The sequence below is a fragment of the Brachyistius frenatus genome, unplaced genomic scaffold, assembly GCF_029030835.1.
Source record: "Brachyistius frenatus isolate BFR_SWC_R1_liver_20210118 unplaced genomic scaffold, ASM2903083v1 Contig_432, whole genome shotgun sequence".
Taxonomy (NCBI): Eukaryota; Metazoa; Chordata; class Actinopteri; family Embiotocidae; genus Brachyistius; species Brachyistius frenatus.
Window position 1 is genome coordinate 125,042 of NW_027211031.1, and position 27,408 is coordinate 152,449.

Below are 27,408 nucleotides of genomic sequence, written 5' to 3' on the forward strand. Positions count from 1 at the left end.
AGAAAGTTGTTAAATGTTGACTCCACCCCCACGTTACTCTGTCATTTCATTCAATGAGTTTAGCGAAGATGCCCTCGGCTTGCAAAAAGCACTCATCTGTGGCTGCTGAGACGGTGGCAGTTTAAATGATACGGTGAAGGGGAAGGAGAGGCTTTTCAAAAACCAAAGTTATTTTACTGAGTGGCTTGACCAATCAGCACGCCCCCATACTGCAGAAGTAAAGTTAAAAAACAGCATTGTCATCCACGATGATATGATTGCGTGTGCTCTGGGTCAGACTATGATCATCCTGATAATATGTAGTCTGGAACAAGTGACTTACTTATTAACTTACTTTAGGACTACTTTTGACTAAGTTCTTGGATTTTTCTTGTCCTTTTTCTTTTTTATCTCCCTAAAAAAAATAGTATCCCATATTTTTGCCGCTTTTGCCTTCATTTGACAATCAGCGGTGTAGAGGAGGGGCAGGAACTTGTATGAATTTTGATAAATGAGTACTCTGCAATTAAAAAAAAAAAACATTGCAAATAATTGTACCAAATGCTCGATGTTACAGCTGGAAAAACAAAACATAGAAAATACTAAAAGACTAAAGCTCACATGGCATTTTTTTTTTTGTTGATTTTGTACTTATTAAGCAAGTCTAGGTGCTATAAAAATGCTCTACAAATGTCAAAATGCTCAAACCACACAATAATGCATAGAACCCATGTTCAGCAACTTGGTTGTTTGGAAGAGCCATTTGGACTTCCGTAGGTTAATGATGTCACAAACTCGTGCTCATGTGATATGTCTGTCCTGTTCAGTCATTAATGCAAAAGAAAATACTGTGCGATCATTGTAACGGAGCTAGCGAACTACAAGCCTGTGGTTGGCCCAGGCAAGCATCACTCAGAAAAGAGTGAGCCAATAAGAAGAGAGGGTAATTGATATTAAGGCACCTTAAAGACACAGACACAAAACAGCCTGTTCTTTGAAGGGCTCCAGAGAAAGCTTAAGAGAATTGATGTAGATACATAAAACACCAAAAAAAAGTGTAAAACAGAGGTCCTGAACCTTTTTTCCACTAAGTGCTACTTTGACAAAACGAGTGTCCCAGAGCTACTCAAGTTTAGCTCACATCAGCTGGTTTGAGCTCCACCCAAACCAGTTGAACAAGCTTTTTTTTGAAAGAAATTGACACTCAACACACATTTTGTATCAAAACAGCCTAAATTCAACAGCATGCATTTTTCTGGATGTATTTCTTCACATTTTCAATTGATGAAGCTTACATCTGTAATAGAAAACCAAACATTGTTTTCCTTTTTGTCTGTCCACATATCACTCTACCACATCACTTCGCGTCACATTCCCTCCATCTGTTGTTCCTATACATGTGAATAGAATCAAAACTAGAGATGTATGCTGGAGTGTATACACTTAAGTTCTTATGGAGTCTGTCAGTCTTGTTCTTAATTTCCATTCCATGATTCAAGTCAGAAAAAGCTACTTAACAATCATACGCAGTCTCTCTTTTTGCCACAGTTTCAGCACCAAGTTGTACACTGGCAACAGCAGACATAATTTCCTTCTTTTATGGTTCTTCCAAAGGGGGAAATACATATGTAAATTTATGCTGAAGTTTTGCAAATCTAATTCTGGCCTTGTGAGCTTTAGGGTTCAACAGCTAACTCGGCACACTTAAATTTCCAAAATGAATAGAAATATAGACTATAAAATTGTGCTTGTGCTGCAGCCCAGTTTAACACTGTATCCATGGCAACACTGTATACTTCCTGTTTCTCATTGATGTTTACATCTCACACAAGTAAGAGTTTTAACATGACATTTTCCGAAACACTGAAACAGGCCTGACAGGCCTGTGGTGCAGTCAAATTTCTGCTATTGGTGGACAGTACATAATGGCGTCAGGTTTCCAATCATATAGAGCGAAATCGCTCAATCCTCCTCAGCTTGTCTAAATATGGTCATTTCTGGCTCCTTGCTTAGGAACTAGGAAGATGGCGGCGACCAAAATCCAAACTCAAGGCCTCAAAACGGCAGTTGACCCACCAATGGGTGAAGTAACTGTTGGTTGCCAATTTCAAAATCCTGGTCTCGCAGATATAAGATCTTTTCACATTATTATGATATCCAGATGGCAATAAGATCCGAAGATGTCTTAACAATTTTGATTTAACTTTAGATTTAATTAGGCACAACACAGATCCCCCAGCCAGGCTGTGGCTGTTGTGGTTGCTATGTGCAACTTAACCACCAAACCACATTATGCCCAATTCTTATCTGTTTGAAATGAGCTGATCAGTACTGAAAATGTTATGGAAGTATGTTTTTTGGGGGGCATTTTATACCTTCATTATTAATGGCCAGTAGAGATATGACAAGAAATGAGGAGAGATAGAGAAGGCATGTCGACTAAAAGTAATTTCTTTAAGTTAAAGATTGATGCGTACTTTCAGATATATTTTAAAGGCAGATGGCCATTCCAGTGGATTTCTTCTTCAAAGTTTGATTGTCTATTAGGTATCAAAACAGCTTTGACTGTCCCATATTTTATTTTGTGTAACATCAGAAACTTTATCCTTAGAACTACAGTTAAATATGAGAAAATGTATTGTGATAGTAATGCAGATCTCTCTATAGAAATGTGAGCAATTTCTGTGCTCGATGTTGATGTTCTAGATTACAACTTTAGACAGGAGCCACACTGCCCTTTAAGCTTATAGAGCTCCACAAAAAACAACAACAAAAAAAAAACATCACTGAACTACACTGTTGCACAGACATGTTCCTCACCTGCTGACGGTACAGTAAGTCTGAGCTGCGATCTAGAGGCTCTTCACAGAAGGAAGCAGGTGAGCGTCTCAGAACAAAACCTCAATTCTGCCTCCTGGTGTCTAAAAACTGCGCTGTGCCTCTATGCATCAAACCACACAAGAGTTTACAAAAATCACAAGGCAGTATACAGACATAAACCTGCCAGCATTATAACAGACCTTACTAAACCTGAACACAAATTAAGGGTCTCCAAGTTTAGATAACATCTAAATGAGTGTACACTGCCAGCTAGTTTTCAAACCGAGAAATTACAGAAGAAAATAAAAACTTTCCAGCATCCATTAAAAGATTGGGTGCAATTTCAGATTAAACAAAAATTGACTGAAAATACTATTCTGGTACATGAAGTCTGCCACAGCCTCACTGCTACAGTCTTTAGACTCCAGGAAAATATTGTCAGACCTGCACAGTCTTTACTTTTCCAGAAAAACATGCTGTCACAAGCCACTTAGTCAATAACTTGACATTTTTAGACTAAGGTGGGCAATTTAATGATCAGTTATCTGTCAAAAAGGCACATGCAGTCAAATGTGTGAGTTAATAAAGCATGTTTAAGATGTCCACAACTGACTGCCACACATTTAACCACAGATCACCCCAATGAGTCAACTTAACAAACTAACGATAAAAAAAAGTAATCCTACGGGAGTCTTACAGGACTCCCCTCACTGCTGCTCCACACAAACAGAGAGAACCAGATGGGGAGAGAGGAGACAGAGAAGGGCGGAAGGACCGTCACCCTGAAGTGACAGGCTTTCTGAGGACATGGCACCCGTTATTAAAGATGACATCAGAGCAGGGAGGGGCCCTCCATGCGAGGTAGATCCTCCACGATGCAGGAGACCGTCTCGGTATAAATACGCTGAGCCCAGTGCTCTGGGAGGCAGCAGCTTACGCTCAGACAGACAGACTCCATAAGTAAGGATATACGAGCACGGCACAAGAACAGCAGCCTCCCGACCCCTCCTCCGATTGATTCTTTGGAGCGCGAACCTACCTGGTAAGGTGGTCCCTGTCTGATTTCTAGTTAGTGCATGGGTCGATACCCAGCTGCAGCCTAGCTCTGACTGAGGGGATGGTCGGTGGTAGTGTAATGTTTTCTGGTATTACAAGTGTAATGGGCCATGGGCTATTGCTGAGTTTACAGTGGGAGATAAAATTGTGCCTGTGAATGTAGATTTAAACAACAGATTTTTAGGTAGCTTGGCAGTTTTCATCGTGTGAGAATTCTGGACAAAAAAGGCAACATTTACACATAAAAAAAAAACAGGCAATGGTGTTGTGCTTACTTTTTTTTTACCAAAGCTGCTCCCTTAAGGACTCATGAGCATTACTTGGTTTGTTAAGAAATCAGCTATCTCGACCATTACGACTGCTCAACGCTTGGGGAGTGCTTCTATGAGATTTTCTTGTATGGTCTTTGATTGCCGATTGTCTTAAAAATCTCATAAATGGATTATTTTTGTCTTTGCAGGTTTAGCTTCACAAGATGGACCTGAGGGTAACAAGCCTTATCCTCATTCTCCTTGCTTTGGCAAATGCGACCCCTGAGAGGTACTACCATGTGCCAAAAGTGAGCAAGAGTCCTTACCCTGTCAAGAGTCATGGTGAGCTATGTCTTGTTATAAAAACTTTTTTTAATAACAATAATGACAGTATAATAAGAGCCTTGGGGAGAGGGTGCTGTAAACAAATTCCAATGGAAAGCAAAAAGAAGAATTGGAAAAAACATCTACTTTTATTTAGTATAATAATCCAACTCTAGCCAAGCCCTTTGTTGCATTATCCACTGTACAACTGTCTCGGACTGCATTAGCTCCTGTTATCATTCAGGTTTTTGTTCAAAAATTACAACTGCTAAATAGTGCAACAGGACAGTTTGTGGTGTTTTGGGACTTGCTGCGTGTGTTGTTGTTTTTTTACCTGGGAATGCTAAGTTGCATATCTCCACGACAGCTGTCAAATAGAGACACAAAACACCTCCCAATTTAAAGTAAAAGAAAGCCTACATTTTTCTTTAATTTGACTGAAAGTAACTAAAAACAAGATTTAGAAGTCACTGCACTGCAACATGGCTGCCAGTTGAGCTGTCAAATCAAGACTGTAACTTTAACCACCTAAAAATCAATTAACTCTGCAAACAAAGCAGCCGTTTTCAATACCATAATCTTTCAATACTCATCTTTATCTGAATCCCTTTACTTTTACCTTTTGGTAAGATCCCCTCACACACACATTTGGAAAACTGTTTGCTCATTCACATCACTAAATGAGAGTCGCAAAGCTATACCCACCTTCATTAAGGGACAAAGAGCAGGTCCATTTAACTGCTGTGTATGTGTATTAATATAGATAACTGGGAGAAAGGGTAAAGTTCTAAAAGAGCACTTGTGCTCTGGATAAAGAAAAGTTGAAGAAAGAAGCTGCCACCATTATAAAAAAAAAAAAAAAAAACATAGCAGCAGCCATGATGTACCTGCCAGTATGATGTAACTGTATTTTGATAAAAACTTTGCGCTCAACATTAGAAAATGTTCTGATGTTTTGTTTTTGAAGACGTTTTGATGTGGTTTGACTCTGCCTTGACATAAAAACAGAATGCCAAGTTGACAATGAGAGCAAAATTTTTTACAAATCTTTGAAACTGATGCTGTTTCGATGTTGCAGGCACGCCCTAACAAAATGCCTTGTGGTATTAAATCACACGACAAACACGCTCACAAGTTCAAACAGTAAAACTAACAAAAAAAACCACAGCAAATTTACTGGCGTTTTACTCTGCAGCACAGATGGTGGAGCTAGTTTTTCCAATATAAAACACAATGAGTAACAGCAAAATCACAGAAGATTCTAAGAAAGTGAAGACTGAAGCAACCAAAATTGAACAGGGATATAGGTACGACACTGAGTCTAAGCGTAATACTGTTTAGTGTTTACAGGCAGCAAGCAGTTCATATCCTGGGTCAGCTACCGAGGGCAGTATTATCACCTTCCGTTTGTGGTGTTCCTGGCTGCCAAAAAGATCCAGTTCTGGCACAAATATCCTCTGTGGGGTTTCAGGCACAGCCCAGTTGTGGCTGGAAAATGACAGCCCTGTCAGAGCATTTTTCTCTCTAAACACCATTTCAAAAGAGAGGCCGCACTGTTGGACTTTTATTTTGTCAATGCATGCATCCAGAATTATTGTGTATACTAGAATGCAGTGTGATAGTGGTTGACACGCTTTGACCACAGTCCATAAATTATGATACTTCTAAAATCATAATGCATTTCCGATGAGCCCATGTACCTAAATGGCTCATACTATTCTTTATACAGCTACCAATTTATAGGTATGATTAGAAAATTATTTTCTAAGGTTTCATTTTTAGCCTGAAGAAAAACATTTAAGATGCATTTAAAGTCACATTTCTGCTAAACTATAAAAATTAGCTTTAGGCTATCTAGATACTAATGACAACAATACATTAAATAGCAGTATTAACATTTAAATTTGGGAGCCATCACTCACAAATAAAATCCTAAAAACAATATAAGACGTAGAGCAACTGGATGCCATGTTGGTGTAAAGGTTACACCGGTTAAACTTTGTTCCATGTCATTCCCATTTCTTTGATCCCTCATTCGCTGTCATCTCTCTACTGTCAAATATATGCAATAGCGGAAACTATATCTACATTTCCATATTGGTTTCATAGGATATAGTTATCGTCGTGTTGACTTGAATGGTGAGCAATAACTTCCAGTAAATCAACAATCTGACCTCAAATACTAGTTTAGTTCATACACATGCATTTGACCTATTCCATAAAGTCTATGCTATGTTGTAGGAAATGCATCAAGGTGATGTTGACAACTTGGAGACCACGAACCATGCATTCATTGCCACGGGTAGTGCAGGAAATTATTAAGAGTGCGGTATAGTGTGGACAGGAACTAGTTTCCTGGGTCCCTCGCCAGCAGACATAAGCTTGGTGAGAACACCGCCTCTGATCAGTGGTGCTGCAAAGACTATCCTTTAAGAAAAGGAGTACTACCAACAACCCAACCCACAATCGTAGGGAGCAGTGTTTTAAGTCAGGTTGTGGTCTTCAATTAAATTTTCTTTATATAGCACCAAATCACAACACAGGTCATTCCATGGCACTTAACACATTAAAATCCTTACAGCAGAACTTTACAGCATTATACAGAGAAACCCCCCAAAAATCTACAATTCCCATATAAGCTAGGAGGGGAAAACTCCTCTTTAAGGGAGAAAAACCTCCAACAGAGGGAAGGAAAAATCTTTTGGAGTAGAATACCAAACCTTGTACTTCAAGGACCGAGGAACTTACATAATATACTGAAAAGGCACAAAATTCTTTAAAAAATTGTGCTACTTTTTGAAAATATAAATTCGATTTCAGTTTGTTAGTTCCTTGGGAAGAACTAAGGATGCAGCCTTTAAACATTTCAGCTTTTGATTAAGTACAACAAACTGACATTTCAGTAGATTCAATCATTAACATCAAACTGAAGTAAGTACCACTATAATGTGTGCATTATATTAGCTGAATAATCCCATCATGTGTATCTGTATTTTTTTTATTTGCCAGCTGTTGCAGGGACACCAGGTGAGCCAGGTTCCCCAGGTGAGCCAGGACCAATGGGACCCCCTGGAGCTCCAGGAAAAAGTGGAATCGGACATACTGGGCCACAAGGCCCAGCGGGACCTCCGGGACCCCCCGGCTACTCTCATGCAGGTAAACCTGGCAGCCCAGGTGCCCATGGAAAATCAGGAAGCCCTGGCATTCCAGGTGAGAAAGGTGCAAATGGCGCAACTGGACCAATGGGTCACAGAGGTGCACCTGGTACACCTGGAATCCCTGGACCCGCTGGACTGTCTTCTGTTGGAAAACCAGGACCAAGTGGATTCCCTGGTGCAGTGGGGCAAAGAGGAGAGCCTGGTTTAAAGGGACATCCAGGTGTTCCTGGTATTCCTGGCCTCAAAGGAGAGAGAGGCATCGGAGTTCCTGGGGTTCAAGGACCACCAGGAGCAGTTGGACCAATGGGCCCATCTGGTATGCCTGGCAAACCTGGAGTTGGCAAACCTGGTGCCTCCGGCTATCCAGGAGAACCCGGCAAATCCGGCATGCCAGGAAGAGACGGAGCTTCTGGGCCAATGGGTATGCAAGGGCCAAAAGGTCACACTGGGGCTCCAGGCACAGGGGCATCAGGAAAACCAGGCCAGAATGGTACTCCAGGAATGCCGGGGCCTATGGGGTCAAAAGGTCCACAGGGTCCTGCCGGTCAGCCAGGATCCCCTGGCATGCCAGGTGTTGGCAAAACAGGTGAACCTGGAATACCAGGTAGCAGAGGAGCTCCCGGTACTTCAGGAACCACTGGTCAGAAAGGAGAGCCAGGCCCAACTGGATACACTGGTCAGTCAGGTGGTCCTGGTCCTATTGGCCCAGCTGGTCCACAGGGTGCAAGAGGATTCCAGGGTGAGGGAGGCCCGGCTGGACCCAAAGGCGACATTGGGATGGTAGGTGCACCAGGCCCAAGAGGAACCAAAGGTGAGCAGGGAGCTCAGGGGTTCACTGGAAAGCCAGGTAGCCCTGGTGCAGTAGGTCCTTCAGGAATTCCAGGTCATAATGGTGCTCAGGGTTCAAAGGGTTCACAAGGCCATGGTGGTGCCCCAGGACTCCCAGGTTCAAATGGTGCACCAGGATTAAAAGGACACACAGGCTCCCCAGGAGCTCCAGGTAAAAGTGGTGAGAGTGGAAGGCCAGGACCCATGGGATCTGTTGGGCCCTCTGGTCCATCCGGTCCAACTGGACTCAAGGGCCATCCAGGTCTTCCAGGCCCACCTGGCCCAGCTGGCCTGACAGCTAAGGGTCATTCTGGTCCTCAAGGTCCACCTGGAATTCCAGGTGCCAGAGGTCAAGATGGTCTCCCAGGCCCTGCTGGGCCTGCCGGTGTACCTGGTCCACCAGGAGAGGTGGTCTACCATCATGAGAAGAGCATGCCAATCAAGTCTCACGAGGTTGTGATGCCTCATGAAATGATGAAGGCTCCTATGTCTGCTTTTAGTGCTGTGCTGACCCGGGCCTACCCTCCAGCTGCAACCCCTATTCAGTTCAACCAGGTTCTTTACAATGGGGAGCACCATTATGACGCCCATAGTGGTGTGTTTACCTGTCAGATCCCAGGCCTCTACTATTTTAGCTATCATGTGCATGTCAATGGCGCCAATGCATTGGTGGCTCTCTACAAAAATGAGGAGCCAATTCTCTTTACCTATGATGAGTACAACAAGGGCTTCCTGGATCAGATGTCAGGCAGTACTGTTCTTATGCTGCATGCAGGTGATAGAGTCTATATCCAAGTCCCTGATGAGGAGAGTAATGGTATATTTGCTGCAGATAATGTTCACTGCTCTTTCTCTGGGTTCTTGATTGCCTCAACGTGATTTCACAAATCCAAATAAACCTCAAAACCTAACAATACATTAAAGTAGTCAGAGGAATAGATCCAATTACAAAATTAAAAATTGAGGTTGCTAGTTTTTCAAGTCTAAATGCCTCAATCAAATCGTCAATACACAACCATATTTTTCTTTAAAGGTCCTCAAGTAAAAAAATTACTGAATTACTCAACAAATTATTTGACTGAAAGATAATAATTCTGACTAAAATCTTTTGGCTCAATGTGATCCATTTCTCCAGTTAACCTTGCGTGTGCCTTTTCAATTCTAAGAAACATGAAACAATACTGGAAGATATCTTAAGTGGTGCTCTACAACTGCCTGTAACATTTACAGCACGTCTTTTATCTGTGTTTGTTTTTATTATTGTCTGTTGTTTAAGAATTTTCCTGTAATATACACACAAAAGACACAGAAAACTGTTGTACTATATGTTATTAGAAAACAGCACATTCTCACAAGCACTGTGACCAGCAAAACTACATACAATACGAGATTCAAACTTTGTTTCAAAACAACTATGTACCATTGGATGTGTTAAGTTATGTACCACTTACTGACCAAACAAAAAAATTAAAGTTCTACTTTGAAAAGGGAACAATATCCTCTGTGTTTTCACTTATTAAGCAATAAACTAAAATGTGTGCTGTTTTGGAATAAAATCCATACCTTTGAATGCAGATGTGTTGTAATTGTGGTCGATGGCAGCCAACATATCTTTCCAAAAGTTAGAATTCACCTCATTTCCTCGCTGTTCAAAAAAACATTAAGACATGTTTCAGTATGTGTTTCACCCATGAAAATGGCAGCCATTAATGTCAAACTACAATGTATCTCCTTAAATATCACCTTGTGCAACATGTCCACGACTCTTCCACAGAGCAGAGCCCCAGGCAGATCAAAGTAGTTGTCATAGAAATAGTATTTTGCTGAAAAGACCAAAAGAAAATATCAATAAATCAATTAAATGTCATTAAAGGTAAAGGTGAAAACAGTTATTCGGAAATACAGATGAATGTAAACATTGCACCAGATCTTGTGAAGGACGTGTTGAGGCTGTTGAAGTGTTTCCACTCCCTTTTTGGACCATAATGTTTGATGATTTCTTCTGTGCTGAGGTTATTGGTTCCATGCGTTGCTCTAATCAAGCAAGATATAAAATTGAAGAAATCCATTATTACAATTGAAAGGGCTGGGAACAGAATGAAACTAACTCAATACATTTGCTGCAGCAAGAGCATACCGCAAGACAGTTCCATCTTCAGCTAGCTTCACAAGGTTCCCGTCCTCCAGATCCACCACTAGCCCTTTAAAACTAGACAGAAACATCAGTGTTATAAAAATAGTTTTAACAGTTAACATTTCCTTTCTGGGCCTAAAAATAATGTTTTTGAAAAACATGTTTTATTCTCACTGTAAAGGTTTGCCAGTTTTTGTAGGTTTCCACTCAACCATAAACCACCAGATGATATTTTTGCAAAGAGCAAAAGAAAGAAAAGAAGGAGGTTATTCTTTAGGATGCTACTAGTACTGATCATATACTGGAACATTTGCAGCTATTGTGTTGAGAAAAAACACTTGTCCAATGTTGCCGTGTATCACATCCCTGGCCAAAACATACAGTTAGTTGAAAAAAAATGGTCAATTCTCATCTGACTTCTCGGCGATCTTTCACAGCTTATCTTTGATATCTAAAGGTCCCCAGCACACCACTGTCCAAGTGAGAATAAACGTTCATGCATGGTAAGTGTTTACCCTACGATGGAGTGCATGTGAGAAAAAAAAAGTCCACACATATCCAGTCAAATCTGAAAACTCAAACGTGATTTGAATTTTGAGCACTTCAAGCCAGAGGACTTTAATCCTCACAGTCTGACCAGACGTGTCAGAGTCTGGGCTAAACTGTCTTTAGTTTCCTTACTCATCTGCAAATAGTAGGTACATTATTTGGCTTTAAGGAATTAGCTGAGAATCAATGTCATTCTTTTCTGTAAATGTTTTGGTTCTTCCTGAATGTTTAGGAATCAAAGATGTGATGTGGTAAAAATGTTACTCAGAACATTTTTCTCCTTCTTTCTACTCGGCCCACTCCTATGCATTGCTTGCATCTCCCAGTGGTCTAAAAGCCAGACTCAGTGAAGCCTTGGCGAAAGTGATGAGGAAAGTGAAAGACCGAAAGCAGAGGGCAAAGAACATGGTCTATTATTTTATATTATTATTATTATTATTATTATTATTATTATTGTCTTCTATGGGATCAGAGGGTGAAGCACCTCATAAATGAAGAGCTGAAAAAGATGCTTGATTTCTATTTGGGTAAAATGACAGTAAAACTTTGAACTTAATGTGTATCTGATATTTACATTTACCAATCTCTGTTAGACTTCCTACTTTTTATTTCAAGGGCACTTACTAAATAGTCTGTGCGAACTATTTTTTTTTAAATTTTTCCAATTGACCTTTAAAAACTATTTTTATGCAAGTTTTTAAATATTGTGTAGCTTTTGTTCATGTGAGTTCATACATTCATGACACCATAATTTCATTTTTGATTCTGCTTTAATTATTTTACGTTCATTGTTTTTCAGTGCCATACAGGTGTCGAAATGATATGCATGAGCTGTGTTCATAGATTCAAGCCTTCCCAGTTATGTTCTAACTTTGTTCTTAGTTGCCCTTAATGTAGATAATTCATTTCTTGAAACTGGAATGAAATGTCTTAATCAAACAGGGACATTGCAGCCAGTAGGCTTTGTGTCATTGCCCTGAGTCTCTCTGACTAAACTGCACTGTGCACATGTAAGTCCATGGAAGAAAACTTTTGCCACTGGAGCCGTCTATTTGTAACCGCCCTGAACCTGTCACCCTGTGCTGTTGTGTCTAATCTCATGGATATTTATGAAAAAAGTCCAGTTACGACTTTTGTCATCAGCTTCATCATCAGTATTCACACCCTTATGGTGATGATGATTCTGGGACTGCTACAATTTCAGCGGCATATATCAATTTAGCCAGAATCACACGGAGTTCCTCTTTAATTCAATCATTGCATTAGGTAGGGATTTCAGAAGTTTATAAACTGTCTCTGTTCTGACATCATATAACTATCATATGGCGCAATGAGCTCTTGCAATATAGGGAGTAGGACCGCACAAAATATACTACATTAGTAAATTTGTATTTATTATTTGTGTAAATCTATATATGTTATTATATTTTATTATATTATTATACTTCTTCTATCTTTACATTAGTCACTACTTTATTTATTATGATTATTTTATTGTTTACTATATTATTATACCAGTATATATACCACAAAAACTTTAAAACTATTACCCTATTAGTATATCCTTTAGTATAATTATATACTCATATTTGACCTTAATATTTTTATAGGCTATTAATATGCTAAACTGTTGTACTACACTGTATATTGTTGTATTGCTACATTTCACAATTTACAGGGTTTCCACTGGTCCTGGAATTCCTGGAATAATAGAACATCTCTTCCAGACATGGAATGTGAGGGAATTTGATCACTTTTTGAGCCAAGTCCTTGAATACCATGGACTTTTGTTTGTTTGTTTGTTTGTTGTTTGTTTAAGTTTTAGTTGCCATTTATCAATATGAAGTATTTTATATTTGTATATATAGTGTTATTTAACTTGTTTTTCAAATGGTTTCATCCCCTTCCCGCTTGTTAACTATTACTTTCATCAAGATGTGTTTTTTCCTGGAGCTGCTAACAACAGTAAACATGCAGAAAAATAAACATTTCTAGGACTTTGGCTACAATTCGATGATTTCAAAGATTGGGTGAGTAGACGACAGAAAAGCCACATGGAAAGTGAGTAACGAACTACTATATATATTAAACGCCAACACAAGGAAGCATGCTGCCCACATCAATGCTCTGCTGCAGCCCAGTGGAGTAGAATCTTTAGCCGGTGCAGCCCGTGGTCATTCAGTCATTATGTTCCCATGCATTTAAACGGAAATATTTTGCTCAATTTACTGTTTTAGAAGTAAAAAAAACATAATTTTGTACTGAAAATCTGTAAACTGGCAAACTGCTGGGAATAAAATAATGTGGCTGGATTTTGTCTGATTAGCACAAAAGTGGACTGTTTTACTGTTCATTATAGGTCATTAAATTTGACTTTTGACTTCAGGAAATTTGACATTTGACTTTAAGTGGAAACATTGAATATAATATTACACTTATATTCCATACATTTAATACGGTATTATAATTTGACTATATTTTATCGTCTTTTAAACATTTATACTGTTGTAACAACTGAATTTCTTTAAAAGGTAATCCATAAAGTTGTATCTTGATTTATCTTTTATTGTCTTTATCTGTACATCTTGGGAGTATATCTGAATCCTTTCACTGCTATAAATATATAGAAAGCAGACTGACTGCCAGTGTCGTGACTATTTTATTTGTACCATTTTGTTCCATTTTTCTCAATTGTGGTCAATTCTTAGAACTTTAATAGACATTATTTTAAAAAATTGCAGTATTTTAAAGTAAATAAGCTGTATTCTGACCTAAAGCGCCACAATATACATTTTTGTTTTCACATTTCAAGTATTAACCAAGGTTTTTTACATATGTAAATTTTAACGATTCCTTATGACGATGAATCTTTTCCACCATGCAAGTAATTCAGTTCATGCAAACCTAACACTGTTAAACACTCCTCTCTTGAGCGTTTAGTTGAGATGATAGTCTAACTCAACACTCAAGTAATTGGAGAGAAAACTTTCATTTTTAATTTTACATGGATACCGAATCCTGAAATATAAATACAACACATTGAAATAGATTGTTATGTTGTTTTTATGGAGAAAAAAGGCAGCTCCACCGTCTACTTGTGGCCTGTGTTTGATTACAGGCCTATTTTTCCCAGACAAATATGGCGGACACACTGACGTATTGCAGCAACAGGCAGAACTTGCCTAGTGCAGTGTCTATAATGGCCAAAAACTCACCAGAATCCATTTGCCTTTTGATTGGTTAGTCAGCAGGCAACGTGATGATTGGCTGGTCAGCTCAGGTGCAAAAACAGGGTCAGAATTCGTACTGTATTTTGTAGCTTGTAGCTGTAACTTCAGTGTCGCACAGGAAGGTGAGAAATCTGTGTCCGTAACTTCAGAGTCACACAAAAAAGTAGAGAAATGCGTGTGTCCATCTTTGAGACTGTCTATTGTAACAAAGACTTTTAGCACATTGTGTAAGTTATATCTCTGTGCACATGTAAAAAATATGTTTACAGTTGCAAAACCTTTTCACAGATTCAGACTTGAATTTGTGACGACATTGTTGTTGTTGTTTTTTTTAGAAGCTTATGCAATTTTTTTTTTACATTGCACACAAAAAGTGATATACAATTCACTAGCTAGGACCCCGCTTCGGCTGGGGGGGCGAACCTTCATTGATTGGGGGAGATTAAGCCAGGGTGAGAGTTTCGCGGTTTGGGGAAGGCTTAGTCGAGGATCCACTGCGGCTCACGGGCCTTGCAGATCCCCGAGATCTCCATGTGGGACAGAAGGAAAAAGGCTATGAAACATGATAACCATAAGTGAAACGGTTTAACAAGAGGGAGGGAGGGTGGGATGCAGAAAACGTGAACAGGCCGAGGTTTAGAGTGGATGGATATTTATAGGAGTGTGGCCGGAAGTGGGGGAGTGGTTGAGGTGTGGTCCTGCTCCTGAAATTCAGCTAAAACTTTATCTCCAATTCACTAGCTAGGACCCTGCCTCGGCTGGGGGCGAACCTTCATTGATTAGGGGAGATTAAGCCAGGGTGAGAGTTTTGCAGTTTGGGGAAGGCTTAGTCGAGGATCCACTGCAGCTCCCGGGCCTTGCAGATCCCCAAAAGAAGCCATCCTAAGAAAGCAAGGCTGCCTGCCCTTTGCGCAGGTCGTCGAAGCTGTGGTGGGTGTAAAGTTGGTAGGCTTGGGAAGACCAGCGGCCCATGACCTTGATGAGGTGGTCTGGGACTCCTCTGCTTGACGCAGTGGTGGCTGCCCCTATGCGAGAAGGAGTGGCCGGAGAAGGAGTCAGGATTAATCCCCGAGGTGATTAGAACTGCTCTGAAGTGTAAAAGGAACCAGGATCGATTGGCAACTTGGCCTGTTTCGGTGATGAACAGCGGTTCATGGGAAGAAGTTTGCTGCGTTTTCCTGAGCTGAAGATATTGTATGAGGGGTTCGTAGGGGCTCAGATATGAATTTAGTTTAAAGTAAAATATGGGAACTGGGTTGCTGACCTGGTTTGTTTTGCTCCGTTTGAGCGAATAGCCTAAGCAATCTTCGGAGATGGGATAAAGGTCTGATACGCAAGGGTGGAGACTAGGGTTAAACTTGGCTGAAGAAGAAGCGAATTCTGAGCATCGCAAGAAACCGAAGAAAGCAAGTAGAAACATGGATTCCAGAGTGCGCGCCAGGTGGGCGGAAAAGTGGTTAGAGCGAAGGGTGGCAATGCAGCGAGAAATAAGATCGGTGGTTAGCGGGAGACGGCGAGGAGTCGGTGTAGGTGTTTGGCGCTGAAGGCCTTTAATAAGTAAAGACGACTGGGAGAGCGTTGCAGGGGAGCCAGTGAGTAATTTTGCAAAGAAGTTGATACCGCTAAGGTAAACCTTAATGGTGGGTATCTCGATGTGGAGAATTGAGTGGACATGGGAGATGAAGCTGCATACGGAGGCCACGTCGAAGGAAGGGAACGGAAGGTTAAACGTGGCGTGGAAGGAGCGGAAAGAGTTCCAGGCCGTCCAGTAAGTAGAAAGATTGCTGGGGGTTAAGCTGCTGATGATGGCTTGTTGGGAAAAAGCGATGAGTTCTGCGATGGTTTGTTTCAAATGAGGAATGTTGTGTCTGAAAATGGTGGGACGGGTTGGATTCTCCTCCGTGTCTGGAGCTAAGGTTCTGAAGATCTGGAAGGAGAAGCGAGACAAAGAGTCAGCGATGGAGTTATGGTGGCCAGGAACATGTTTAGCTCGGAGAATAAATTGATGAGTGACCGACAGCCACGTGAGACGGCGTATGAAGGGCATGATCGTGGGAGAGTTTGTTCTGCCTTTGTTAATGATGTCGACTACAGCGATATTATCAGAATGGATGAGTATAGACCTTTTTGGCCACTCGTGCCCCCAGAGGAGAGCGGCGATAACGATCGGATATATTTCGTGGACTGCTGAAGATGATTGGAGGGAGCCTTGGAGGAAGTTGCGGAACTCGATGGGCCATTCAGCTGAAAACCATCATCTGCCGTAGTGGCCCCCAAAACCGTTGGAAGGAGCAGCGTCAGTATAGAGCTGAATGTCTTCTGGGTTGGAAAGTTGGTCATCGTAAAAGAAGGTGATACCGTTCCAGTTGGAGAGGAGGTGCAGCCGCATCTGCATCTCTGTTCTGGAGGGGGTATCCATGGAGACTGGATCGATAAGTGAGGGTGTGGATGATGCGAGGGAAAGCAAGTGCGAAATAAAGGAGCGGCCCTGGGGGATGATGCGCAAGGCAAAGTTCAGATGTCCCAAGAGGGAGAGCAGTTGTCGTTTGGTGCAAGAGGGAGTAAGAAGAAAGTTTTGTAGGAGGAGAATGATGCGGTGGAGTTTCTCCGCGGGCAAAGAAGCTTGGAACCGGACAGTGTCGAGAGTAATCCCGAGAAACTCCAAGATGTGTGAAGGACCTTCTGTTTTCTCTTCAGAGAGAGGGACGCCAAGCTGAGCGAAGACTGATTTCATGGTCAAGAGACCGTGGGCTGGAGGTGATAAAGGAGGAGTTATAACTAGGAAGTCGGGTGAGTGGTGGCTGAAGGTTGGCTTTGGGGACGTGGTTGGATGGGGATGGTGCACGCGGAGGCGGGATGGGAAGGGGCGCTGCATAATTTGCAGGGGAGAGCTGGACGGGCGGCAAAAATGCGGCAGTAGAGTTCCTGGTCGAGGGTACCCCAGTAAGTGGCCTGGTTGAACTGGAGGAGACGGGCTGCGGCTTCTGAAGCGAATTGGATGTGGTATTGGTAAAAGCCTGCTCCTGCCAAAGTGGAGAGCTAGGTCGAGGATTATGGAAAGGTAATTATCTAACTCTGTCCTCCTAGCTAGGGGGTGCAGGGGACATCTCTATACAGGGAGAAAGCGTACGCGAACTCGGGCGGGGTGAGCTCTTTGGAGCGAGCTGGCGCTGAGGTACGCATGATAATGAGGCTCTCATGGCTATCGATCACCCTAGGTTCAGCGTGTTGGTGGAGGGGAGGGAGGATGAGTTGTGCCAAGTCAATGTATTTACCTGAGATTATCTGTTGACGTAGGTTCGCGGAGATGGGAGAAGGTTGGTTTTTTTGCCGGTATGTTGGGTGGAGGAATCGCTGACGCCAAGGAGAAGTGCTGGGTGTGTGTTTGGAGCCGGGGAAAGGGGAGGAGGGGGGCTGGAATCTCGGTGCCGGTAGTGTGGCCGTGGGACTGCTGGGTTGGAAGAATGGGGAGGGATGAGGGGCGGCAGCGCAGAGCCAGAAAAGAGAGCATGGGATGGTTGGACGGTAGGGAAAGAAGGAGTAGGGACTGGCATCCCGGTGCCAGGAATCTCCAATGGAAGAAGGTTAAACTGCGGCCCTCGTTGTGCTGGGGAAGGTCGCTGGAGGCGCCAGAGGAAAGGGGGCAGAAGGGTTGTAAGTTGGCAGCCCAGTGGTGATGATGGGCGCTGTGGATGGATGAGAGAGGGGAAAGAGGAAAGAAGACCTGGCAACCCGGTGCTAGAGTAGAGGGCAGAAAAAAGGGGTGTGTGGAAGAACATCAGTAGTACGGACTGATGAATCCAAGCCAGAAGGTGGAATTGAATGCTGTGGAAATTGAAGAGAGGAAAAGAGAGTTGGCATCCTGGTGCCGCTGTACAAAGATGAGTTTGCTGGAGGAAGTGGAGGGGGATGAGAGGTGGCGCGCTGCAAACCTGGCAACCCGGAACTTTGTGGGTGGGAGGGCGGGGCTTGGAGGTGCGTGGTGACGTCACTGTCGTTGACGTTACGCCGGTGTGTTTTGGATGGAGGTACGTCTGTGTTTTTTGCCTGACGTGACTTTTGGAAAGTTGTGAGGAGTTGGAACAGTTTTGCTTTGTTGTCGGAGCGGTGGTGAGGTATCCCCTTCTCTTTTAACGCTTTTAGCAGACGGACTACGGTCCGGTCGGAGATCTTGGCTGGTGCGTCTTCGACGGGGGACCTGGCTGGACCGCGGGAGCGGTGGCGGCGGCTTTGAGCGCAGCGCGCTGGGGAGCCGGAGTCGTCGGAGACTCGTTCCCGAGCGCTGGGTCTGGAGCGAGCGGAGGAAGAGAGAGGGGACTTACGTTTCCGTTGACTACGTCTGGGGGTGGCAGGTCTCCCTCTGTCACCGGTGAGTGAGTTATTGGAGGACGGCTGTGGATCGGAACCTTCGTACAGAAGGATTGAACGGAGAGAGGGATTCTGGTGGATGCAGCTGGTCGGCTTGTTGGAGATTGGCGGTATGGCTCCGATGTGCTGTCTGGGTGTTCCCGGTGGCGGTTGGTGGCGTCTCGTGGGTATCCCTGGGGTTTTTGGAGAGGGCAGCAGATCGAGGGCTTCCCTTGGGTGTATCGGTGGCCTGTGTGAAGGCAAAACAATCGTTGTCGTCGTCAGACGGGCTGAGGAACAGCAGATCCATGTTTGGTCCAAGGTAAGATGGTTAGTTGTTTTTTTTTCTTCTGTGTGGGGTCTGGTTCCGGATGCAGAAAACGTGAACAGGCCGAGGTTTAGAGTGGGTGGATATTTATAGGAGTGTGGCCGGAAGTGGGGGAGTGGTTGAGGCGTGGTCCTGCTCCTGAAATTCAGCTAAAACTTTATCTCCAACACAATGATAAAGGCATGCAACTATGTGCCCCTGAATGCCAAGAACGTACAGGTTTTTGCTTCCAACTTAAGATGACATTAAAGACTTTCTTCATCCTTTCTGTCTTGGAGATAATGACCCTGATTAGTAAAATCATAAACTTTTACTTATCTGATGACTTATAACTCACTGCAGCTTGCAGCTAACTTTTAATACCACAAAAAAAAATGTGTTGAGAAGAGATGTGTGAATTTGGGTTGCATTATTGCTACATCAAGGAGTTTACAATTAACGCTGCTTTATGATTTTTCAGCCCCTTGATGCAAGAGAACAAGCTGAAAATACAACACCTGACGTTTCATTATGTAATAAGTTTATATTGTGAATGTGCTACCGAACAATTACCCATATGTTCAATTTCTATGTTGGTTATACAAATGTAAATCCAATATTCACTTTTTTTGGCTCTGATTTGGTTAGTTAACCAGCTAAATACAGTAGACTATGTTAACCAGCAAGTTACTAACTGTGTTTGTCTGTTGTTAGGTGCTAGGCAGGTACTGTACAGTGGGTTTTGCAAAAAGCTTTTACACTGGAAACAGCTGACCAACCAAAACAATGACCTAAAGTGACATATAATACGAGAACGCTTATTTCGTTGTTTCGTTTTGTTGTTCTTGAAATTAATAGTAAGATATTTCCCAGTATTTTGTCATATTGCCAATGAATATTATTGCAAAAAAAAACTAAATTATCTTGATATTATTTTAGGGCCACATTGCCCACTCCCAGTGTTCAACTAGAGTGGCATTGTCATTAAAAATGACTCATTTGACATTACACAGTCGTTCGATTCACTCTTAATACGAAAAATACCAACTAGTGCAGCTTTAAGTTTGCACTGACATTTTAGTCTTTTATGAGGAACAAACAACTAATAATTGCTTGTAACAAGAAAACATTGCCGTCATTAAAAAAATAATATTGATGATGCAAATAGGTGCACCTGTATAGGGACAGATTTTTATTTTAAATAAATATTATCAAACAAAGTCAACTGAGACTGTATTCTTCTGGGGTTGTATATTGTGGCATAAAGCACAGACAGGATTCATTGTCATATACAGTATATGACATTGATGGGACAAATTAAATGAACTCCAGGCCTGTTGAACTGCAGGCCATTATGAGTGACTGAGGTTCAGCTGTAATTTATTTGTTATTTGTGACTCGATCCAGCAGATACCCAGCGAAACTGCAGTGACTGTAGCCCCTAATAACAGGGGAGAAAAGCATTCTTGTAAGAGGAACTGCTGGTCAATAGTCCTCTGAGGGGATTTCAAGACATGTAGCGTATTATGCATGAGAATCACCGCCGACGTTCAACCTGTGAGTGACTGCAGTGACTGCAGCATTGGGAGCGTAGCATCATCTTGCACACATCACAATAAAAACCACCGACAGCGCTATTGGGATTTCTGCACCAGTGAGTCTTCATTCCGCGGCAAGACTGAATATGACCGCTGAGCTCGTTGGAGGATCCAAACTATTTTTTTGATCCAGATGTGATCCGGATCCAAGCGTCACGGCCACCGTATTTATGGGAGCTAGCTGCACAAGCTGCACATACTTACCCTGGAGGTCTCCTTCAGATGGTAGCGGCAGAGCGTATGGTCCAGGTCGAAGCCGATAACGTCGCTGTCCGACAGGCTGAAATATTCACTCATTGTAGCTGAAGCTGGGGGAAGGTGGGGGAAAGCGCTCCGGAGCACAAACTTGTGCACGGCGGCACAACACTTCTACTGTGTTAATGTCACTGAGACTTGACGGTGGAGATGAGCCTGGACACTGTAGCCGCAGCGCTCAACCTTTGCTAACAGTACCGCTAAAATAATTAAACCAACGAGTTTCCCCTTCAACAACGAACGGTGATCACTGAACGGTTAACGCCAATAAATTGCCCATGTGGGAACAGCAGTAAAACTCCTGTATGCCAGAAGAGAGCGACAGAGAAGCGAGTGCGAGAAATATACAGAGCTTCCGGGTGTGAGACGAGACCGTTGAAGACGTATGAATTTACGACCATGCATGGCCGGATAGAGCTTCCAGGGCAAACACGAGCTGCTGGCCCCCCCTCGTGTGTGTTCAGCACAGCTCCTCTCGTGTGTACAGCAGTGATAGAAAATCATTAAGTACATTGACACAACTACTGCACAGTAAACTCTTCATTAAAAATCGTGTGGCCCTGAAAGCCCAGCACAATGCAGTTTGAGAAAAAAAAAACATACAAAAATAAAAGAAATGCACATTGATACAGGAAAGAAATGCAGAAAACACAAAATACAAGGAACAAACAAAACATAAATCCAGATAAAAACTGCAAGCAGTGATGTGTGGGCCCTCGCACTCCAGCGCACCGCCTCCCCGAAGACGTCTCCCCAATGTGCAGCGCGCGAGGGACCGCATATACCTGCTTGAAGTTCCAATACAACAGGGCTTTCGCACCGATGCTCGGTGCTCGGGCCCTAATTAAAACTGCAAGCAGTGATGTACGGGCCCTCGCACTCCGGCGCGCCACCTCCTCCCCGAAGCCGTCCCCCTGAAGCCGTCCCCCCGAAGCTGTCTCCCCGGCGTGCAGCGCGAGGGACCGTGTATACCCGCTTGAAGTTGCTATTTTTATCTCTTTTCCTGTCTCCAGCAGGGGGCGCTGGCAAGCCGTTTGACCACGCCGACTTGCAAAACACATCAGATGTATTGTCTCACCACGCCGGATGTATGTCACACGTTTCGTGAGGTTTCAAGCATCCTTTGACCTTAAACATAAACTTCCTGTGTCACGGCGAACGAGCTGTTTGGCCACGCCCACTCGCAAAACACATATCAGATGTATCGTCTCACCACGCCGGATGTATGTCACACGTTTCGTGAGGTTTCAAGCAACCTTTGTCCTTAAACATCAACTTCCTGTGTCACGGCGAGACATCCAACTTTGCCGCATCGTCACGTGCCCATTGACAAAGTCGAACGAATGTCTCAATATATCATCAACTACATGTTTAGGTTATCGTGACCCAACTTTACGTTCATGGGATCAACCAGCTCAATGTAGAATGTGAAAGTATGAAAAGTGTAATTTCCGGTGGCCAACAGGGGGCGCTATGACTATGAGCGAATATTACCTCACATGGGGTCTTCAGGGCAGGGCTGTTATCATACCTGTGCTGTTTGGAGAAGGTCGGTCCATGTACATAAGATTTAAAGCAACTCGTAGTTTCATGGCGAGACGCTCAAAATGGCCGCCTCTCACGGGCACACGCATCGACGAAAACGAATTATTTTGATAACTTTTAATCCCAAACATGTTATCTATTCATAGACCCTAAATTCAAGTCGGTCCGACAAAATCCCTAGGAGGAGTTCGACAAAGTACAACTTGTCAGAATCGCCCAAAATGGCGACTAAATTCAAAATGGTGGACTTCCTGTCGCGTTGACGTAATGGTGCAATGTAACTTTTTTGTATGTCTGGGTGTGATACACGTGTCCACCGGATTTCGTGAATTTAGGTAAATGTGGCCGCCAGGGAATCTCTTTAGGGGGCGCCCACTCGCGACTCCACTAGAATACGAAATTTTTCGCCAGGAGACATATGTGTATCCACTTTCCAGTTTCCAGTTTTTTAATATGATAAAGCCTCCAAAAAGGCAAATCATTTTACGTAAGAATAAGAACGTTGAACGTCCAAGAACATTTTTACGAAATAAAATAGGGCTTTCGCACCGATGCTCAGTGCTCGGGCCCTAAAAAGGGAGAAGAATGAGAAAATGTTTACGGAATACAATAGGGCTTTCACACCGATGCTCGGTGCTCGGGCCCTAAGAAGAACATTTGCTCAAATTTCAAGGTTTTTGCCTGGTTTGTGCCATGCCAAATATATTATAACGATGATGGGTTGTTGTTTTTTGTAGCCTCCTATAATAGATAAGCAAAAAGCAAAACGACAAAAAAATTCCCCAAAAAAATGGCAGAATATCATCATGTCTCAAATCTAATGTCAGTCAAAGTTTCTCATTCATCCTGTGACTGAAGGTTTCACACTCAACTAACCCAGCCAGCTGATGGTTTTTCACATCCTGATATTACTGGCATGTTGCACACGAATCTATTCAAAAAATGGTAGGGGGAAGCACAGGATTTTTCAGACATACTATGAAATTCCGCCCATTTGTGGATGTAAATGGAACTGAAAACATCTCACCTGGCTTTGTCATTGCTGTTCTGAAGCATTTCAAGGATGCAGTGGTTAGCATTGTCGCCTCACAGCAAAAAGGTTCCGGGTTCGAATCCGGTCCTGGGCCTTTCTGTGGGGAGTTTGCATGTTCTCCCTGTGCTTGCGTGGGTTCTCTTCGGGTGCTCTGGCTTCCTCCCAACATCCAAAAACATGAACCTCAGGTTAATTGGTGGTTCTAGAAATTGCCCTTAGGTGTGAATGGTCTTTGTTTCCGTCAGTTTCTCTGTGGCCCTGGGGCTGTAGCTCAGTCAGTAGACTGGTTTGCACACCAATCGGAAGATTGGTGGCTCGGTCCCCAGCTCCCCCCACCCGCATCCCTGAGCAAGACACTGAACCCTAAAATTGCTCCTGATGGTGTACCATGGGTATGTTGTAAGTTGCTTTGGATAAAAGCGTCAGCTAAATGTAATGTAATCTTTGTCGCCAATTTCCTGAGTGGTAGCTGTACCCAGTAAATCATTGAGTGAAGAGGATGTTTCCTTTGGAATGTTCCAGAAATGGTCTGATAGAAGGTCCACGTCCCGGTCCAGAAACGCAAAGAAGGGTTGGACAAATTGCATTGCTTAAAAGCCTATCCTTCGAGCTGGATTTTAACCAGCGACCTAAGGATACCTGCTCTACAGTGCTCCACTCTACCATCTGAGCTATCAAAGGTTGGTGCATGCTGAAATTCCACCACCACAATCAACTTTGCCTTCATTGCCATGGCAACACAAGACGGACGAGGCACGCTCTCTTGAGCTATTTTGGCAAAGGAACCGCAGCAAATCGTGGATATGACCCGCGAAATCGAGCAAAAAGCAAAACGACAAAAAAAAAATTCAAAATAAATGGTAAAATTTCATCATGTTCTACTCAAATCTAAATTCAGTCAAAGTTTCTCAACTGAAATTGCTGAAATTCCACCACCACAATCAACTTTGCCTTCATTGCCATGGCAACACAAGACGGACGAGGCACGCTCTCTTGAGCTATTTTGGCAAAGGAAGGGCAGCAAATCGTGGCTACAACCTGCGAAATCGAGCAAAAAGCAAAACGACCAAAAAAATTCCAAACAAATGGCAGAATATCATGTTCAACTCAAATCTAAATTCAGTCAAAGTTTCTCATTCATCCTGGGACTGAGGGTTTAAAACCCGACGAACCAAGCCAGGTGATGGTTTTTCACTTCCTGATCTTCCTGGCGCATTGCACACGAATCTGTTCGAAACATGGAGGGGGAAGCACAGACTTACTATGAAATTCGATCCATTTGTGAATGTAAATGCAACTGAAAACATCTCACGTCATTGATGTTGTGAACTATTTCAGAAGGATCTCTGTTGCCAATTTCCAGAGTTGTGGAATCTTAGGTGTACCCAATAAATCATTGAGTGAAGAAGATGTTTCCTTTGGAATGTTCCAGAAATGATCTGACAGAAGGTCCACGTCCCGGTCGCTAAACGCGAAGAAGGGTTGGACAAGTTGCATTGCTTAAAAGCCTTTCCTTCAAGCCCGATTTGAACCAGCGACCTAAAGATGCCTGCTATTTTCACTCTACAGTCCTCCGCTCTATCATCTGAGCTATTGAAGGTTGGTACATGCTATAATTCTACCACCACCATCAACTTTGCCTCCATTGCCATGGCAACATAGGATGGACAAGGTCTATGAAAGGAAGAAAGAAACAAATGGCTACCAAGCAGCGAGAATGTAAAGGTTGCTGCCCAAACCCGGGATTGAACCATGGACCTTTAGATCTTCAGTCTAACGCTCTCCCAACTGAGCTATTTCAGCAAAGGAAGGGCAGCAAATCGTGGCTACAACCTGCGAAATCGAGCAAAAAGCAAAACGACCAAAAAAATTCCAAACAAATGGCAGAATATCATGTTCAACTCAAATCTAAATTCAGTCAACATTTCTCATTCATCCTGGGACTGAGGGGTTAAAACCCAACGAAACCAGCCAGCTGATGGTTTTTCACTTCCTGATCTTACTGGCACGTTGCACACGAAAATGTTCAAAACATGGAGGGGGAAGCACAGACTTACTATGAAATGTGGCCCATTGGTGAACGTAAAGACCACCGAAAATATCTCACCTGGCTTTGTCATTGATGTCGTGAAGTATTTCAGAAGGATCTCTGTTGCCAATTTTCAGAGTTGTAGAATCTTAGGTGTACCCAGTAAATCATTGAGTGAAGAGTATGTTTCCTTTGGAATGTTCCAGAAATGGTCTGACAGAAGGTCGACGTCCCTATCGCTAAACACAAAGAAGGGTTGGACAAGTAGAATTGCTTAAAAGCCTTTCCTTCGAGGCAGATTTGAACTAACGACCTAAGGACGCATTCTATTTTCACTCTACAGTCCTCCCCTATACCATCTGAGCCATCGAAAGTTGGTACATGCTGTAATTCTTACACCACCATCAACTTTGCCTCCATTGACGTGGCAACACAAGATGGAAAAGGTCTGTGACAGGAAGAAAGAAACAAATGGCTATCATAGGCTAGAACATAGACGTTGCTGCCCAAACCCCGGATTGAACTGGGGACCTTTAGATCTTCAGTCTAACGCTCTCCCAACTGAGCTATTTCGGCAAAGGAAGTTCAGCAGATCATGGCTACGACCGGCGAAATCGAGCAACAAGCAAAACGACCAAAAAAATTCCAAAGAAATGGGTGACTATCATCACGTTCAACTCAAATCTAAATTCAGTCAACGTTTCTCATTCATCCTGGGACTGAGGGGTTCAAACCCAACGAACCAAGTGGAGGGGTGCTTAAGAGTGGGTCAGGGGGACCTGCTGGTGAGCAAGGTTGTGGCGTTGGCAGGGGCGGTTAGGGCTAGGGTTGGAGGACAGATAAGAGTGCACCTTGTCAGGTTAGGTTTCCGTTCAGTTAGAGGCTGGGGCCTGGGGTGGGGCTCCAGGAGCTGGAGGAGAAAGACCGAACTTAGCTCCAGCAGCTGGCGGGAGGAAGCAGGGAAGGAGCGCCTGGAGCAGGAGCAAGTAGCCCAGAAATAGCGAAGGTAGGGAGGGAAGTGGGTGGGCCAGTAGGGATGGAGGTAGGTAGGGAACAGGCTCTCTGGTGTCAACCGATAGCCTGAGCATGAGGATTATGGACCATCCATTCAAGGCGAATTTAATCGTACACCGAAGGCTGGCGTGCGAGGCATCTGGGAGACGTCGGTCAACGGCTGTGACGCGGCCGAAAAAAAGGTCAAAAAGGATGTCCTTGTGGTCCTCGTTAGTATAGTGGACAGTATCTCCGCCTGTCACGCGGAAGACCGGGGTTCGATTCCCCGACGGGGAGTTTTGGCTCGTCCCCCAGCTGCTGCTGACGACTCGCCAAGGATGGCCAAGGCAAAATGGCAGGAACAACAACGTAGCCTCCTGTCAGAATGAAGCTGTCCAATTATAATGCTAGCCCCACCCAGACTATACTGATCAGTAAGTGGCACGCACATATAAGGCCCAGTGTTTATATCCGCAGCTCACGTGTGCTTTGCTTTACAGAATACTACTTTGACAACTTCGGTATTGAAATGCAGTGTAAACGTGCACGCAGAAAAAGGTTTCCGGGAAACCTAGCTGATGTTGGGGGTCCCAGGGGCACCAAGCTTCTGTTGGGGTACCAGGGGCACGAACGCCCTGGCGGTGAGGGTTGAAAGTGTTAAACCCGGGGAAGGGTGCTTAAGAGTGGGTTAGCGGGACCTGCTGGTGAGCAAATGCTGAGGGAAGGTAAATCCATGCAATTTTATCTGACTGAGTTCAACTTTTTTTGATGAACCCTCTGCCTTTTACAGATTTCTGACTCATTCACTACTCTCTACATAAAGTACACACCATGGTTTAATAAATAGCGATCAGTAGATTTTGTACACTTAATTATCATCATTTTGCAGCACAACCAGTGGCTGTTAAGCTGGACAATAGGCATTTCAATGTTTGGAAAATGTGGTGATTGCATTGTTAGAATTAAATTGTG

General features: G+C 43.3%; 2 protein-coding genes and 3 non-coding genes across 5 annotated transcripts in view; 2 read left to right on the top strand and 3 right to left on the bottom strand.

Annotated features, from left to right (window-relative positions):
• nt5dc1 (5'-nucleotidase domain containing 1) overlaps positions 1 to 10,780 on the bottom strand; it is a 96,410-nt gene extending 85,630 nt beyond the window's left edge. Inside the window, exons 1-5 of the mRNA XM_069725600.1 lie at positions 10,725 to 10,780; positions 10,554 to 10,625; positions 10,341 to 10,450; positions 10,160 to 10,239; positions 9,980 to 10,061 (exon numbers count right to left, since the gene is read on the bottom strand). Of these exons, the coding sequence (XP_069581701.1) occupies positions 9,980 to 10,061; positions 10,160 to 10,239; positions 10,341 to 10,450; positions 10,554 to 10,625; positions 10,725 to 10,765 (385 nt within the window). The 5' untranslated portion in view covers positions 10,766 to 10,780. The remainder of the gene's footprint in view (positions 1 to 9,979; positions 10,062 to 10,159; positions 10,240 to 10,340; positions 10,451 to 10,553; positions 10,626 to 10,724) is intronic.
• Positions 3,737 to 9,990, top strand: col10a1b (collagen, type X, alpha 1b). Its single transcript, XM_069725599.1, has 3 exons — positions 3,737 to 3,841; positions 4,316 to 4,448; positions 7,440 to 9,990. The coding sequence occupies exons 2-3, from the start codon at positions 4,331 to 4,333 to the stop codon at positions 9,293 to 9,295; spliced, it is 1,974 nt and encodes a 657-aa protein (XP_069581700.1). The 5' UTR covers positions 3,737 to 3,841; positions 4,316 to 4,330; the 3' UTR covers positions 9,296 to 9,990.
• Positions 10,781 to 25,144: 14,364 nt separating the features above from the next.
• trnaf-gaa (transfer RNA phenylalanine (anticodon GAA)) lies at positions 25,145 to 25,217 on the bottom strand. Its single transcript has one exon. It is a non-coding gene; the product is annotated as a tRNA-Phe (tRNA).
• A 729-nt stretch (positions 25,218 to 25,946) lies between these two features.
• On the bottom strand, positions 25,947 to 26,019 carry trnaf-gaa (transfer RNA phenylalanine (anticodon GAA)). The gene has a single exon. It is a non-coding gene; the product is annotated as a tRNA-Phe (tRNA).
• A 642-nt stretch (positions 26,020 to 26,661) lies between these two features.
• trnad-guc (transfer RNA aspartic acid (anticodon GUC)) lies at positions 26,662 to 26,733 on the top strand. The gene has a single exon. It is a non-coding gene; the product is annotated as a tRNA-Asp (tRNA).
• The last annotated feature ends 675 nt before the right edge of the window (positions 26,734 to 27,408 follow it).

Excerpts from the sequence above, each read along its gene's own strand:
- col10a1b (XM_069725599.1), top strand. The coding sequence starts at position 4,331 with ATGGACCTGAGGGTAACAAGCCTTATCCTCATTCTCCTTGCTTTGGCA. Across the intron at positions 4,449-7,439 it reads TTACCCTGTCAAGAGTCATG|CTGTTGCAGGGACACCAGGT; the intron begins GTGAGCTATGTC and ends TTTATTTGCCAG.